Source organism: Nelumbo nucifera, chromosome 2, assembly GCF_055504915.1.
Source record: "Nelumbo nucifera cultivar China Antique chromosome 2, China Antique-T2T, whole genome shotgun sequence".
NCBI lineage: Eukaryota > Viridiplantae > Streptophyta > Magnoliopsida > Proteales > Nelumbonaceae > Nelumbo > Nelumbo nucifera.
The window spans coordinates 65,794,385-65,812,509 of NC_142650.1; the positions used below are offsets into that span (position 1 = coordinate 65,794,385).

General features: G+C 35.7%; 1 protein-coding gene across 1 annotated transcript; it reads left to right on the forward strand.

Moving 5' to 3' along the window:
- Window positions 1-5,031: 5,031 nt before the first annotated feature.
- LOC104601359 (uncharacterized) lies at window positions 5,032-13,779 on the forward strand. Its single transcript, XM_010264650.3, has 9 exons — window positions 5,032-5,441; window positions 5,529-5,645; window positions 8,594-8,650; window positions 8,742-8,811; window positions 8,932-9,096; window positions 10,413-10,528; window positions 13,114-13,170; window positions 13,268-13,331; window positions 13,431-13,779. The coding sequence occupies exons 2-9, from the start codon at window positions 5,536-5,538 to the stop codon at window positions 13,497-13,499; spliced, it is 708 nt and encodes a 235-aa protein (XP_010262952.1). The 5' UTR covers window positions 5,032-5,441; window positions 5,529-5,535; the 3' UTR covers window positions 13,500-13,779.
- Window positions 13,780-18,125: the final 4,346 nt, after the last annotated feature.

Below are 18,125 nucleotides of genomic sequence, written 5' to 3' on the forward strand. Positions count from 1 at the left end.
TGGGCCCATGTCTTTGATTGCAAAAGCTTGGCCCATACAATGAATCAAATCTGATATGAGATGGGAGTCAAAACCAATCAAGATTATGCCATCTACATATATAAGGAAGTATAACACAAAGGTAGAATCTTTCTTGATGAAAAGTGAGGTATTTGATTTGGAACAAAAGAAACCATCACTGAGAAGGAAGGCACTAAGATTCCAGTACCAGGCTTGTGGAGCCAATTTAAGCCCATACAAGGACTTACGCAAAAGGCATACATGATTCGAATAGGTAGGGTCGGAGAAGCCTGGTGGTTGTCGCATGTAAATGGTCTCCTGTAAATCGCCATGTAAGAAAGCATTTTGGACATCCAATTGATGGATAGCCCATCGGCGTGAGATTGCAATGAAGAGAATAACTCAAATAATCACTAATTTGACAACTGGGCTGAATGTCTCAGTGTAGTCTATACCAGTCTACTGTGTGAAGCCCTTGGCAACAAGCCGAGCTTTGTAACGATTGATACTATCATTTGGATTCCGTTTAAGACAAAAGACCCACAATAAATTTTCCACCATTTGATAGTAGTACACAATAAATGTTCCACCATTTGTTTGAATTTGATAAAGGCATTGAGAGCATCTGATTTAGAATGAAGTGGATATATCCAAATAAATTTAGTAAAACCATCAACAAATGAGATATAGTATTTATATCCTTGCAAAGAAGCAAGAGGGGCGGGTCCCCATAAATCAGCAAACACTAAATCAAGAGGACTTGTAACACTAGATTTCTTAGAATGAAATGACAATTTATGGCTCTTGCCAAGCTAACATGCTGAACAAAAGGCTAATGATTTATTTTTAGAAGACAAAGGTAGTTTATTTGAGAAAATTGCATGGCGCACGACACAAGGACAATGATGGCCTAACCAGTGATGCCATGTGTCGATAGAGCAACGTTCTCCAACTAAGGCAAAATTGGAGCTAAAATGAGGAAGCCCGCCTGGATCAAGTTGATAGAGTCCTCCTTTATTCAAGCCTCGAAGAAGTATCCTCTTGGATTGTAGTTCCTTCACAACAAAGGAATTAGTATAAAATTTAAAGAATACATCATTATTGGAGCATAATTGGCCCATAGATAGCAAATTCTTTGTAATGGAGGGAACATGTAGGATATCTTTCAAAACTAAAGGACGCGTAGTAGTACTCAAAAAGGAAGAACCAGTATGGAGTATAGGAAAACCTGCTCCATTTCCAATCTTGATCTAATCAGTGCTAAGATATTCAGTGTGTTACTTTAAGTTATTAAGGTCCATTGTGATATAATTTGTGGATCCCAAGTCTGGGTACCACACTGCATCATTGTTGGAGGCTATTGTAGATGTGGCATATACCACCGTAGGTTCATCTGTCTTCTTGCTGTAACGATAATAGCAGTTAACAGCAATGTGATTTTTGCGCTTACAAATTTGGCATGGGCCATCTGAGAATTGAGAGGTGGTAGTATTTGATCGCTGCCCCCCCTGTTTGTGTTCTTCTTTGAAGGAGTGTCCTGCTTGTATTCACGATGCGGTGCTGGTCTTTCTTTGATATTTTGACCTCGCGGAGCAACATTAGCATTGAACATATTTGCCTCTAACCCTATTCTATAATACTCACGACGAAGCTCATGATTTATAAGCATCCCTTGGTGTTTTTCAGTAGTGAGATCTTCAGATCTAGTGCTAATAGAAGTTACAAAAGCCCTATAGTCTGGGCCTAGGCCCATTAGTGTACGGAGCTTAGGATCATTTTTAGAAATAGGAGCTCCAATTACAGATAAACTATTAGCAAGTTACTTTGCTTTTTAAAGGTAATCTACCATGGGAAGCGTACCTTTTTTGAGAAGTTGGAGCTCGGAGTTAAGTTGCATCATCCGAAGACGTGATTTGGATGCAAAGAGTCTTTCAACTATTTTCCATAATGTGGCTGACATAATGCATATGATCATTTATCCAAGAACTTCTTCTGTCATCATGGACAACAACCAACTCAGTAGAAGAGCATCTTGTTTCTCCCATGTTAGGTAATCTGGATTGACAATTTGCTCTCACTAGATCTGGTACTAGAAGAGGTCTCTTCAACACTTGTGAGAAATCTTGCAGGGCATGGATATGACCCATCAACATAGCCTAGCAGACCTATACCCTTGAGTGCATTATAAACTTGTGAATGCCATAGCAAGTAGTTGCAACGATCCAATTTCACTGTCACTAGTTGAGTAATATTCATACTAGGCAGCTCTAGAGTTTGAACTTGGTAGAAAGTTTGGATAGACGTAGATGGGTTGCTACTTGACATGGTGGGGCTGTTTATTGGCTCTGATACCATAATAGAGAACATTAAACTTGGAAAGGAAATTTCACTCTCGATGATTGAGAGGAGGAGTATTTATATTAATGAGAATGAGAGTTTGATTACAATACGTAAACATACTAATAACAATAATTTAAAAAGAGATATATAAGGAAGCCAACTAAAAGATAAGCATAGGATTCCAGGTTAATGAGCTTGTGTGTCTTGCATGGGTATGATCCTGGTAGTGTTATCCCAATACCAGGATTGTTTTTGGCAGCATAATTGACCAAGGGAAAGACAGTGGTGGATGGAGTCATGCACATTTCAAATATGATTTCTTGATTGATCAAGAGTATTGGAAAATCATCCAATGATAGATCATCCTTTCGAGTGGTAAGAGAGCTAACTAGAGCATCGAACTCACTACCAAAACCATTCAAAGTGTAGTAAAATAATTCACCATTGGAGAGAAGTTGGATAACCAAGCAAAACTGTTCAAGATGTTCTTGATGTTTTGTAGATAAGTTCTCATAGGTGCTCTTTCTTTTTGTACGACAAGCAATTCATTGCTAAGCTAGGTAACTCGAGCTTTATATCTAGAGGCATATATGTTCTCTAGGGTTTTCCATGCTTCTCTAGTGGTTTGACATCCAATGAGTTAAGCGATAACCAACTCTACAAGCGATGACAACAACCAACTAAGGAGTAGTTGATCCTATTGGATAAGATACAACCATGTTTGGATCTCATTCGGATTGGTATCTAGTGGTGATGTGGTTGTCATGCTAACAGTGCCAACATATTCTCTTATTGGTTACCACACAATCTTTATGTTAACTATGAAAAAGAGCACAATACAACCATAACACAAAAACACTAGATTTGGGAGTAGAAGCTTAAAGCTTACTGAAATACAATATTTGTACTAAAGGATCTGACAAGGGGAGCATGTACAATACAACCATAATGTGATACAAAGGTATTAAAGTTACCAAAATACAAGCTTTACATAGAGAGGAGAGGATGTCTCTCCATCAGGACAAAAGGATCTCTCTTGCAAGTGTTGGTCTCTCTAGTAGTGTGAAAGGGGGTGTTTGGATCTCTAGTGGTTAAAAGTTGTCATGTGGAGAACATTCTCCAACCCCAACAACCTAGGAAGCTTTCCCTCTAGAGGCATGTAAAAGTATGGCTAAGTTTAAGAGAATCCCAGAAAAGTAAGGAGAGTTTTGGATAAAAAGTTGAAAACACTATGTGTTGTGTTGGTGCCTTGAATTCTAGTTGAGATTTACTCCACGACCCAACTCGAACAAGTTAAGAAAAAACCGAAAGCAAAATATCATATGGCTTGTGGTGGAAGTGGAGGGCTTGGGCTACTAAGCCCAAATAGACTTGTTATGTAGGAGTGGCCATGAGCTGAGCTTCTCACGAGCTATTTGAGCTTGGTTCATGAAAAACTCAATTCAGCTCGATCTAAACCGACCTTCAAGCTAAGCTCAAGCCTAATATATAGGCTTATTTGCTAATCGAGTCAAGCTCGAGCCCAATAAAGCTTGGCTCGTGAGGCTCGCAAGCCTAATCGAGCTTTTAGTATGCATACACATACATACTTATCTATATATATAATAACTATTTTTCATAATTCTTAATTTTTGTCTTTTTTTTATTTTTATAGAATGTTTGGCTCACTTTTGAGTTCGAACTTACAAGCTTTTGACTCGAGCCAACTCGAGCTCATGTCTCTAACCCGAATCGAACTCGAGCATGATGTTTTATTGGGGAACTGAGCTCGAATAGCTAGATATTTGGCTTGGCTCAACTCAAATCCACCCCTAGTTAAGGATCTCACAAATATTCGATCTCACAAGTTGCTTGGTCTTGCAGGTTGGTTGATCCAACACACATCTAGTCTTGCAAATTGCTCAGACTTGCAACTGATCATGTGGACTCGTGAGACCCAAGCTCATAAGTTATCTAGATTCCCGGTAGCATGATTTCATAGGTTGGACTCGTAGGTCCCAGTTTCTGGTTGATATAGGGATGGCTAATCTCTAGACTCATAAGTGTGATCTCACGAGAGATCACGGTAGCATAATTTGTTAACAGTTTGTGAGGTCAATCTGGTTTATGGTTTTCTCACATAAATGTATACCTTAAACAGAAAGTCATCTGATATCTAGGAGTCCAAGAAAGAGAACAAGAGAGTGTGAGAAATTGGGGAGTGTAAACTTTGGATGCATTTGAGAGCTAGTAGATTTTTTCTCTTAAAACCCGTAAATGGGAAATCTTTGTGTTCTTTATATTGTAATGTTTGTCATTTTCTTTCTATTTTCTCTACTTTGCTAATTGATTATATATTAGGGAAAATGATGGTTTAACTCAGTGTCAGAATTCAGAATTCTTAGATACAATTGGGATAGGTGCTAGCTCGAATTGATGCCAATTTAAGAGCGGGCATTGGTGTATATTATTATACTGGGTTTGTGAGATCTGCTCCAGCCTTGCCTATAATCTTCTAGGCACATTAATTTGCAGGCTGGTGTGCATAAAGAAACTCATTCATGCATGGTAAGTAATATTAAAGGCATGATATGAAATTAAGCCTTAGTCAACCCAATTTCTGATCGGAAACCTCTCCACATTTTAATATTATTATTATTATGATACAGTCCCTGTATCGTATTCAGATTCCATTATATATACAGAACACATCAGCCTCAACTCAACGCCATTAATACTAGCCCCGTACAAGCTCTGTTGACCATTCTATGAGCCTGTGATCCGGTCTCCGGCCCGTTCAATCATACCACACAGCACCAACTACCAGATCTTGTTGTAGTCAGCAAGTAGTAGCCAAGCTCCAACATCGAAACGAGGAAGAGAAGAATTAACCGAATTGCAAAAGCCTAATCTCAGGATCCAGGAAAGAAAGGGTTTTGACCCTCAAAAGCTCTTTCGATCTAGCAAGTATGCACAATATGAAGCTTTTCCTTCATCCAAATCAGTTCTCAGGTTCATGCCGATTCCTTCCTCTACTTCCCACACTGAAACCGTCCATCTCTCTGGCAAGCTCAAGCTCAAGCTCAAGCTCAAACGGAATTTGAACGTCATCAGACTTGAAGGTAAAACCGGAATATCTTCATTTATTTCATGCAGTTCTTACAGTGATGAGGGATTGACTGTATTGAGTCTGGGTTTTTGGAGGGCAGAAGCAGAATGTATGTCGGAAAACTGTTGGATGCTTACAAGTGCTGCAGAGATGTTGAGAAAAAGGAAGCCGAAGACCCACACCTCCGGCGAAAACTACGGGAATGGTGCGAATATTGGTAATACCAAGAAGCTCTACCCCCCGTTACTTCTGTTTTTTTCAATTCATGGACTCTTTATTTAGACCTTAGATCCAATTCACATATGCGCGCCCACAGCATATCCTAACCGTGTATTGGGAGCATCTCCTACATGGGGGCGCATGTGATCTCCCCTAGATATGCTGCTATCCTATCGACTGGAATCATCCAGTGCTGGATCCCCGAGAGTGTGTAGTAAGGGCTCTCTCGTTTTCTCTCCTTCCTTCCCCTTGAGTCTTAACATGGGCGTTAGAGACCCACTAAATTCAATGTTTTAAAAAACGACTCCAAATCGGAACCGTTTTGACCGGTTTTAAGGTTAATGGTTCGACCATTCGGTCCAAATAAACGGCACAAAACCAATCAATTGGGTCAGTTCAGTACATGTTTATATTTAACCGGTTAACCCAGCCAGCTGAACTCTAGAAATGAAAATAAAAAAATATTCTTCCTTTTCAAGTCTACTCTATTTTAGTTGATTTGGAGGCATCTAGATGAACTACTTTTGAATAGAAGCAAAAAAAAACTACTTTTGAAATTTGAAACAAGCCATTGCCATTATCATGCAATCTCAAGCGATGAATGGTTTCTTTCATAGGTACCCAAATACCAATGCCTTGGATCCATTAATTGTCTCTACTGTGCTTGGTTGTAGTGTAACTCTATTTAAACCGATGCAAAATTATAGTACTGCAAATGAATTGAGTGCAAATTCTGATTTATTCTTGTTTTAAATTTTACCTTATTTTTGTTTAATTGCAATTCGAATAAAACAAAATAAAGTAAAGCCCAAAACAAAATTAAACCAATATTTGTATTGGTAGTAGTGCAAATAAAATTATACTGCAACCAAACACATTTATGTCTCAAATTATTACCCGTCTCAAACGAATTGGTTTGTTGGATTGTTGAAAATTAATATAATGGGAGCTGATAAAGCTGGAGATAAATTGTTATTAGAGATCATTGGAGTTCACTCTCAACCCGTCCTTGTTCCGTGTGGCAACCCCTATTCAATTTGATGCTGCGGCTTTTCTTCGGGAGTAAAATTTACAATAGATTTTGAACGTGATGCAAAATTTGCAATATTACAAAATACTGGAATTGTAAAGATTTTTAGGTCTGTGGAATTCGATTGACATAGGGAGAACTAAAGTGTGTTGACCATTCGCTCTTGGACAGCCACGGTGGTTGGAGATTTGCAACCGAGAAGTTGGTCGCCGGGTGTGACTAGGTTGCCGCTGCTACTAGAACTCAATTCGACCGACAATGAAATCAAATAACAAAAGATCTGTGATCAATTGGGGATTATGAGAGGTAAAGAGGAGAGATGAATAAGAGGAAGGAAGTTGCTAAGAGGTGATGAGAATTGGGGGGAGGGGGGTCACCACATTTTGATGTTTCTTCTGCTTGATTACCCATTTCTGATTCTCCTCTCAAAATTTAAACTCACTTTCCCCAATAAATGGAACATATTCATCAAGTGTGGATGCAAGAACAGATTTACCTTGCCATTAGAAAAATCAAAGAATTAATGTTTGAGATCTCTGGACCTTACCCTCCAAATACAACATTGGTGTTAAATGCCAATCTTCTATATCTAGATCTGTTATGCACCGAGAGGTTAACAAAACAAAGAAGTAACAGAACCCAGAACCCATTCAGGGAAGTGGGAGGAATAAAAGGAAGAACACAAGAAAATAAGGATCGTTAACTCTAACCTCGGTCTCGGCCTCAACTGCCGCTGCAAGCAAGGAGACCTGATATGTCATCAAGAGGATGCAAATAGGGGGGCCACAGAGAGAGAGAGAGAGAGAGAGAGAGAGAGAGAGAGGGAAATTGAGAGAGAACGAGAGATTGAAAAGAAAGAAGTGGTGAGGAGAAAGCATACCACCACTACTGAGAGTTGCAGCAGTGGTCAAAAGAAACAGAGGAAGGGAAAACGGAAAGAAAAGGAAGAAACAGAAGATAGGGAAGAAGAGAAAGAGGGAGAGAGAAAAAATGAAGAAAAGTGGGAGAGGGGAGAGAAGAAGAGAGGAGAGAATGAGAGAGATTCGAGGATGTTGTTGTTGGTAGTTGCCAAAACTTTGTTTGCTGCCATTGTGAAGAAGATGAACAATGCCTTTTGGTTGCTCTCGCTCTTGGAAGAGAGTGGTGGACAATGAGGAGTGGGGACAGAGAAGAGAGAAGGAGAAAGAATAAATCAAGGAGAAAAACTAGTGAGGGGAGATCAAGGGAAGGATTTCCCTCATTTTCGGTCAAGAGGAAGGGGAAGTAGGGGCAATTTTGGTATTTTAAAATATTTTAATGTCACCCTCAGGATTAATCAAGGGAAATTTCATAGTTTTATTGGTTTTTGGTCTGGGTTAATGATGTAAGGGAGGTTTTTGTTGAGTTCTTTAGAAGTTTTAGAGAGGTTTTTATGTTTGTCAAAAAATTTAGGGAAGGTTTTGTATTTTACCGAATAGTTATTGACTTTTTGGTGGTGGATTCTCCATCTCCACAGTAGTGTGTTAAATACTATAATTGCATACTAGAGACGGTTTCTTAATCACCTATATTCATTGTAATTGTCTCTTACTATTTGGTCAATTTGACTATGATATCAGAAAGACATGATACCTAAAACAACTTATAACCAATCAACCAGCGTCATAAAAGTAGTAACCAATGAGATGGATTTTCATCAAATTCACAAGGAGTTGTAATTGATGAAAGCCTTTCCCATATCATATATATCTTCCCATCATAGATTTTCCCTTTCTACAGGCATTGTATCTTCTAAGATTACTAATTAAGATGAATGAAAACCTCTTTACTCAAAAAAAAAAAAAAAGACATCAATTCCTTTCCATAAATTCCTATGATACTCTAATATGTTTGTATCAACAATCACTTAACATCAAATATTTTAAATATCATTGCAGGATAACAGTCATATTGCTTGATATTTTTGGGGATATTTTAGATGATTTGATATCGAGGTACGCAGAGCTTGATCTCTTAGTATTATTCATAAACATTGAGAAGTGTGGTCTCACATTCTTATAACTGAATTCTGCTATCCTTGTGTAGCCTACCAGTAGGTGAGAAAAAGCTGGTCATTCTCATCTTTTTATGTCATCCCTCAATCTTGGCAATCTGGGTAAGATTTCTTTTGAACTCTAACCGAGAGAAAAAAAAAAAAAGCAAATTACTGGTTTTTGAAATCTATGTTAATTTGCTCTTTATAATATCAGAAGTTAATACTTGTATGTGAATTTAGAGAGGGCCCCTCATTCTACCGCCTTGGAGGAAAGGGGAAGACATCCATGTAATTTTAGATTGGGTTTTCAATGTTCAACGTTTGCTGAAACGTGCTAGCGTTGTACTGAGACTCTTAGAGATTTTCACTGGCCACTACACAAAGGTTGAAATCAACAATTTTCAGGTACTCTTTACATTAATAATTTTACAGATTGAATGTGATCACTCTACTGTAACTTTCTGATCTCTGAGGACATAGAACAGAACAAGAGATTAAAGCTTGTAACTTGTATCAGTAGTGTTGTCAAACTGAGATCATTGACAAAACTGGAAATGTCATTAGGTCACGGATCAAACGATCCAACCATCTCTGATTCATTGTAGCAGGGACCTGGGATCAAATCCCACTACCACTAGGATTGGGACTTGGGACTTGGGAGGGTTATAAACCCTCTCATATCAATTTTCTGGGTCACTGATATGTAAATAAATAAGAGTTTAGGTATTTTAATTTGCTATATATGTTAAATAGGTATGTGGCATTTACATAATTTAACTATCAAACTAAAAAAAAAAATTAAGAAATAAAAAAAAGCATTGATAGACAAATAAAATCTTCATATACTAATTTTCACATTGAGTGTAACGATACTTAAAACCTTGTACAACCATGGGTCGGTGGCCCCCAACAATTTTATGGATCCCCATCATAGTCACAAATAAACTAACTTATCTTCAGTTTATAGTTTTTATAGTTTGCTAAGATATTTGAATTTATTTATTTATTTATGGAAAAATTTTCCATCAGTATCCTGTATTTTGGTTTGAATGACAATTTGATCCTCGAACTTTAAAATGTGACAATTCAGTACTCAAAATTTTAAAATGTGACAATCCAATACCCGAACTTTCAAAATGTGACAACACGGTATCTGCCATTAAGTAGTTCGTTAATCAGCCGTTAAGTTACATTTGAAAAGTCAAAAATGCCCTAAGAATGCCATCTAATTCTTTTTATCAACCATCCAAACATTGACAATAAAATCAACAGTCCCAAATTCTAGATTCTTCTAAACAGTCACCAATTTTTTTGAATAGAAGAGGCTAGGATTTTGGACTGTTCAGTTTTTTGTCAACGTTTGGATGGTTGACAAAGAGAATTATATGGCATTCAAAGGGCATTTTTGACTTTTCAAATATAATGGCTGATTAACAATAGGTACTGGATTGTCACATTTTGGAAATTTGGATACTAGATTGTCGCATTTTAAAGTTCGGAGGCCAAATTATTACTCGAACCAAATTACAAGATACTGATCGAGAATTTTCCCTTTATTTATTTAGTTTTAAGATTCAATTTCTTATTGCAAAATGCTAGAGGTTTCATGACCAAAGTTGTAATCTATATGATCAATCATGTTTTGCACTTCTTAAACCCTACATATCACAAACTTTTATTTTTATTTTTGTGAAAGATAATTAAATTTCCATGTGTCTTAGATGTTGAATTTCAAAGCGCTCCTAAGATATGTGGCCCATGTCTATCGCGCTTATTGCACAATTGTGAAGAAAAATAAAGCCGAGATTGAAGAACTCCGCCGTTGGTGTAAATATTGGTAATTAAAAATGCTTTTCAAATCTTAATGCATATAACATTATTTCTGTGATGTTTTGCATTTGTGGCTAACTTCAGTTCTAAGAAGCATTGCTTTCGTGCCTCTTAATTGATGCAATGAAACTTTATTGCTTAATTTCAATCTCTCAATTGCTATTTGTATTTCAACTTTATTTCTCAAATGATTTTGAATGTTATTCTTGTATGAATGAATGAAAAGCTCATTTTGAAACTAAGAGAATTGCAAGGTCTGAAAAGTTCATCATCATCTAAACCTTCTCCCAACTATATGGGGTTAGCGAAATGAATATTGCTCTTTTCTTCTGTTCTATTTAGTGATATATTCATTATTAAAGTGGCACTTGATAGTATTTTTCAGACCTAAAGATTGAAAATGTTGCTTTTTAGATGCCACCTACGTTTGGGTTGGGTCTGATTTTCAGATTTGAAACCCAATTTTATATACAAGTAGAAAAGAGCCTCCCTAGGTGCTTAACGCACTAAGAGGCATTTCAGACATGGGCAAAAGACAAAAGAGCCCCATAAAAATTTGAAATGACCCATAATGCCCTTCATATAAGCCAAAAATTTAGGCCATTCGACTCCTCCCCTAGTTCGAGAAAGGAGATTTGCTGCTGGGAAGTTCTGCTCTCTTCTTCTTCTTCATTCTTGCCACCGCCGCTGCAACTCTCAGCAACAGTGATGGTTATTTCCAATTTTGTCCTTATTTAATAAATTATATTTGTATTAATTATTAATTATTAAATATTTTAATATTTTTAAGATATTAATTTGGTAATTATTAACTTTTTGTTTATTGCTTCATGGCCTTCATTTCTATTTTCATTATTATTTTAACTCTTAATAATTTATTTTTTATTTATAAATTGATATGCATTTTTTAATTTTATTCAATTTTAATAAATTATTTTTTATAATTTACTCATATTTTTCAATATTATTTTGAATTTAATTTCAAATGCTGAAGGTTTGATCCAACACAAACAACCTTTTTTATTCAAAGTTTCTAAAAAGTTGAAAAGAAACTATGTCTCTTTTTAGATTTCAGACATTTTTAATATCTTTTTAACTATTTAGATTTCATATTTCATGAGCAGTCAAATCATTTATTACTACTACAACTCATGCCCCTTCTTATGGGTGTTATAGGTGTCTTTTATGCACATGATCAAACCATCTTCATCTACTTTCTCTCATTTTATGACCTATTGGAGCCATTTGTAGGTCTTTCAAATGATTTAATTTCTAATCCAATCATTTCTAATGTTTTCTATTTATCCATCTCAACATATGCATTTTTGACACACACACATTTTTGGTATGCTATTTCCTGAGTATCCAATGCCATGATTTGTTCCAAATAATATAGTTGACCTTACAATTATTTTATGAAATTTTTCTTTTAATCCAAGTGGTATTCGCCTTTCCTCCATTTTGCTCATTCTTCTCTCATGCTATGGAAGATATACCCCTTAAAATCCCCCTTGTTATGAATCATCAAAACACACCTCCTACATAACATATACCCAAATTGGTTCTCTGATAAACTTATTCCATGTTGTAACCTTTGCTTAATTACTCTCTCTCAAAGTTTCAAATTGCGTCTCATGAGTTTAATCCCACAATATTCTAACAAAGTTTATCAAATTAATTAAAAAAACCAAAAAAAATATTTGAACAAAGATGATACTTTTAATTAGAGAAATTTCTAGTAGATAACATAATTATTTTTTTTATATATATTCATAATCACCAATATGCTAATAGATGGGAGTTTGATTATTTGAAATGTTTTGTATGGTAAATCTTGATGTGACATGTCCCCTGTCAAAAAATCAAATTAAAAAGAAAAAGGAAATAGTATCGATTGCTCGATACACAAAATTTTGTATCGAAAGTTTGGATACATTGAACTTTGAGTATATTTTCTATTTGTTCTAATTGTTATGTTGATAGATCACCAACTCAAAGAGAATAAAGAGTTAAACCACCATTTAGGGGAAGAACATCACTTGTATATATATACAAACACTATTTTAGACTGAAGACAGCATTCTTCATTCTCCTTTTTTTATTATTTTCTTTCAAATGAAAGAAGAATACATAACTTTATATGGAGGGAGCTAAGATTCCATTTCCTAATTACATTCACAACAAGTATATGGGCCTTACTTTTAATCAAATGGGCTTTATATAGTGGGCTCAAAGTACAACAAGCTAGGCCACATGTAGGTTAGATCAACGGAATCATGAGTGGCAAACTAGTTTTGACAAAACATGCGACACTTGATGTTTTAGGTTTTCTACTTGTCTTGAAACCAAATATCTACAGAAAGGAGCTGGTCTTAATGGATATGGATTATGAAATGTTATTGCTAAAAGGAGGTGGATTCAGGTGGGAGATAATCAGTATAGGTGTGGGAGATGAGCTAAAAGTAACAATTTTTTTTCTTTAATTTTTGGGAACTACTAAACACACACATATTAAGCTCAACAAAATTAAGCTAATGTCTTGCTTCATATTCCCATTGTCATATGCAACACTCAGGCATTACCTCATTGCAGGATAATTATTGCAATTCTTGATGTTTTTGAGGAGGATTATGAAAAAGCCTTTTTATGGTAGGTAGTGTCCTCTTACTATTTCTAATTAAATATTAAAAGAAAATGCACCAACTTCCTATTATAATGGACATTAATGCTGCAAATCCTTGCATAGGTTTCCCATGTATCAGCAGATAAAGCAGGTCTTCTTCTTCGCTTTAAGCTATTCTGGAGCCATGGTATTTCTTTTCTTATATACTTTAAATATGTACAATTTGAGAAGCTAAATTTATACTTAAATATAATTCTAATGTCATATAATTTGCCCATAAATCCAGGGAGCGGCATTCATCTATGAAGCCATTGTGGCACCTTACTTTGCAACTCGCAAGGAAGATGCCAATTGAATTAAGGGTAAGAACTTGGGATATGGCTGAGGTTTGTTAGTTTTGGACCAAGTGTCCTAATTTCGACTTTAAATCAACTGCCCAAAGAACTTAAATAAAACTACATTTTGGGGAAATCACAGTGAATATAGTATCATATTCTGATTTTTATTTTTCAATTTTCCTTTAGTCTAGTCTTTCTATTCATTCTGATGTAGCATATGAGACAATTCAAATTGTATTGTGTATGTTACAGAGCTTAATATGCTTTCCAGAACATTTACAGCCCTCTGAAGGTGCTAATTGGTTCAGTTTATAATAAAGTCTCTGGCTTGTTGTTGTAGTGGAGATTCGGGACAGAGTCCCACCTTCATCAGGGTTTGGGGATGTGCTACCCCCATTATTTAGTTCCACAAACCCTCCACCCCCAATAAATAAATAAATTTAGAAAGCTTCAGCCCTCCCAAATGGTCCTTTAATCTAATAGTGCAAGAGAATTCATTTGGGCATCCGGGGAATGTGGCCAAATTCGGCTCGGTTAACAGCCAAACAATTGAGTCTAAGTTTTACTGGTTAGGAGTGTCAATGGACCGGTATTGATTTTGGACGGTTTGTATGGACTAATAAGGCATTTAACCGGACCAGTCCAAATTTAGTGGTCCAAAGCATTTATACGATTTCCATTCATAATAGTTTTATATTGGATTGGGTCAGATTGAACTAATATCCAGTTCATTGATAGAAAATGAGAATGCAGGTGTCAGTGGATCAGGTTTGGATTGGAACGAATCTAAATCAAAACTAATTTGAACAGATTGGACAGTTCAGACATTGAATTAGACCAATATAAAATGGTCCAAAATGTTCATTGGATTGGATTGAACCTGTTCCATTTGAGATGGATTCATATTCGATCAGATCAGATTGGACCAAATTCAGTCCAATTGACACCCTTGTTACTGGTTTAACCACTGATTAGACCATTCAGCCCATAAGAACTATTAATAAAATGAGACCCTACAAAGATCATTGAATCACCAACATGGATTCCAACTGTCCGGTCCAATCCAAATTTGCAAAATTAAAAGAAAAGTTTTTATTAAAATTAAGTATATATCTATATCTATTAAATATAAGTAAAGAGTAAAGATATAAGTTAATATTATATAATTAAATTTAATTGTCATCACCTGTATCAAAAGGATAAATATTCATTTTATATAATAATAAAAATGATCATAAATCAGTAACATCATCTACTTAACTTTTCATTGGCTCATATTTCGTAAGGTTTAATTACCAACACCTTTCACTAATCGTCACATAGTCACATGGCATTCTTTGTCTAAACAAGGTAGGTCTTTGGACTGAAGTTCTTAAATCCATATATCTTACCCATGCTAAATTCATGAAAATCATACACAAAATAAAAGGGAATACTTTATTAAACTCTATGCATTTTAGTATCTCATGGACAAATACTCTTCTATTTCTTGTTTGGATTGCCAAGGGCCATCAAGTAGTTAGAGATGTAATGTGGGCCGTGTCGTGTCAGCCCACACTATAGCTGACTGTGCTTGGCACATGGGCCTGAGTGGGTCATGCCATGCCTGCCTGGCTAAGAACCCGTGAAAGGTGAAGCCTGAAATTATAGTCTTCTAGAAAATTTGAAAAAATAAAATAAAAAAGTTAGAACAAATTAACAAGATAGATAAAATATTGAAAAAAAATTAAAATTTTACTCTATATGAATTTTATTAGCAAAAAAATACTCTATATAAAATTTAATGTATACAATTGTTTATATATAAAATAATATAATAAAATTGAAAAATATTACATTAAAATTGGAATAAAATAATATAATAAAATTGAAAATAATATATATAACCATTCCATATGGTGCCAATCCGCAAGCCTCAAAATCCAAACCTGACATAGTCTACAAGTATGGCCCAGGCCGTGGCACAGCCCAATTGCTCCAGTGACCATGCCTTGCATAACCCATATCACAAGCGGCACAGGCGCATAGCCCACTCTACCGCTCTAGAAGTAGTTTTGTATCCGGTTGGAATGTCTTCCAGCAGCTACATGTTGAAACTCAATGTAGATGATGCAACAAATGCTACTACAAATGCTAGTGCTGTCAATACTCGAGATCATAAGGCTGGATTCTATTTTCTAGCAACTCATTATATGCATTCCAGCTTCATTGGCTCAAGATATTTATCAATTAATCGGTCAATGACTTGGGTTGTGTTTAGTATCATTGTTGTTTCTATTTGAAATGTTTTGGATTGATTAATAAAAATTGGTCAAAGATATGTCTTACTTCAGCTATAATGATTAGGTTTCACCCCTGAGCAAGAAACATCAATTTAGGTTGTGTTTGGTTGAAGTGCAATTTTATTTGCACTAGTACAAATGCATGAGAGTGCAAATATAAAAATGCAAATTCTCATTTAATTTTGTTTTAAATTTTACTTTATTCTGATTCATGTCTTAATTTACTTCATTTGTATTGCAACCAAACAAAATAAGCTAAAATTTGAATCAAAAATAGGTCAGAATTTACACTCAAATAATTTGCACTACCATGGTTTTGCATTAATACAAATTTATTTGCATTGTAATCAAACACAGCTTTAATGTTTTTAGAAACGGCCTTTGACCCATACATATGCACTTTAAAGCTATGCCTAATTAACCATAAAAAGTCTCAAATAACAATTGTATCCCAATTTATATTAATCAACCCATAATGTTTCATGTAGAAACAACAATGATACCAAACACAACCTTAGTTTTCACCATATCATTTGTTTGTTCTGCTTTATCATATGATGTAATTACCCATGTGGAATGAAATTCTTGTTTGTTGTTCCAAGAAACAAAGCAATACATCGTGAAATCATGGCCTAACCTCACTTCATCAAATTCAAAGTAGGGTCAGGCAAAGCAATACATATAAGGCCGTGATTTAAAAGCCATGTGCAACTTGTTGGACCGAGTGGTTAAGTGTTGGTGGGCTTATTTATCTTTTATGTTCTAATTCTATAGTTTGTTATGGGCCTTTAGTTATTGGGCCTAAACCTATTTTATTTTATTATGTCTAGGTGTCCCATCACTAATTAGGGGCATTCTAGTCTAATCATATAATATCTTATTGTTAATATATATATATATTCTAGGGCCGGTTGAGAATATGTTGCTACCCATTCACAAGCTTCTTCTTCTTCTTCTTCTTCTTCTTCTATTGATGTACTTCAACAAACATGGTATGAGAGCACCAATCGGCCTAATTGATACATCTAGTTTCTTTCCTTTTTCCTTCTTCTCTCTTCTATTTCTTTTATCTTCTCTTATTTCTACTACTGTAAAGAAGCCCTAGGACTGATCATAGCCTATAGAAAGGTCTGTGTCTAGGGTTTCTCTTTGGGTGTAGGGACCAATGAGAGGTTTTCCCAACCATTTATGCCCTACTAGTGGTTCTGTAGTAGTTAGTAGCCATTTGGCAACTAGAGAGATCTGTGTAGAGAATATCTAGGAAGGACTAAGTGGATAGTCCTAATTGTTATCTATGAGTTAGAACAGATCGCAGGGGGTGGTCACAACCCATGTTTGACTTCTAGAAGTGGTGGTTTTGGTCATAGAAGCTGCTTTTAGCCCAGAACTGGTTATAGAGAGTGTTTTCAGCCCATAACTGGTTACAAAGAGTGTTTTCAATCCATTTACAGATTTTTTTTGTTTTTTGCTGAGATTTGAGTTCAAAGGTTTTAGGAACCATAGGAAGCTAATCTTAGACTAACAACAACTCTGGTAAGTCTGAAATTTGGTCCCTCTCGTTGAGGTTACAGTTGTAGGTTGTTGCTAGAGGTAGAATATGCGTTCAATATCAAGACAAGTGTCATCTAAGAACAATAGGACTGGTGGGAGGTCTTCAAACCTAGAAAACCCAAATGTGCATAGCCTACAGATCACTAGTGTGTTGTTAGATGAGTACAACTTCAAAGAATGGTATGTTTCAACCAAGCTTTTCATTACTTCCTAGGAACTTATGGGTTATATAGATGGACAGAAGAAGGAACTGAAAGAAGATGGTGTTGATTACTCAACCTGGCATAAGAATGCTACTATTATGTCCTAGCTGCTTGCCTCAATGACTCAAAGAGTAGCAAGGATTGTTCAGTACTTTCCTACAACCTCTAAGATTTGGGAGAATGTGTTTAAAACCTATGAATGGTGGAAGAACAATGCAAGAAATATAGGCTAACCCAAGATATTGTTGCATTGAGACAAGAGGATATGTTTGTTGCAACTTTAGAAGGACTATGGGAAGAACTGGACCACCACCTTGTATTTGACTGGGAAAATACAAGAGATAAGGAAAGACATGATAAACAAATTGAATAAGGCAGGGTTTTTAAGTTCTTGACTGGCCTAAACCCAATGTATGAAAGCATAAGATCCCAAATTTTGGGAAGGGATGAGCTTCTAGATTTACATTATGTTTACTATTTTGTAAGAAATGAATAGGTTAGAAGGAAAGAGGTGCAAGTAGACATCCAAGTGCAGCCTGTTGAGCATTAACCTTGATTTCTTCAACCCAAAAGGGGGGTAAGCATTCAAACAAGAAACATCTCAAGT

Coding starts and splice junctions, on each gene's coding strand:
- LOC104601359 (XM_010264650.3), top strand. CDS start 5,536: ATGTATGTCGGAAAACTGTTGGATGCTTACAAGTGCTGCAGAGATGTT. Junction 9,097..10,412: donor TTGAAATCAACAATTTTCAG/GTACTCTTTACA, acceptor CATGTGTCTTAG/ATGTTGAATTTCAAAGCGCT. Junction 10,529..13,113: donor CGCCGTTGGTGTAAATATTG/GTAATTAAAAAT, acceptor ACCTCATTGCAG/GATAATTATTGCAATTCTTG.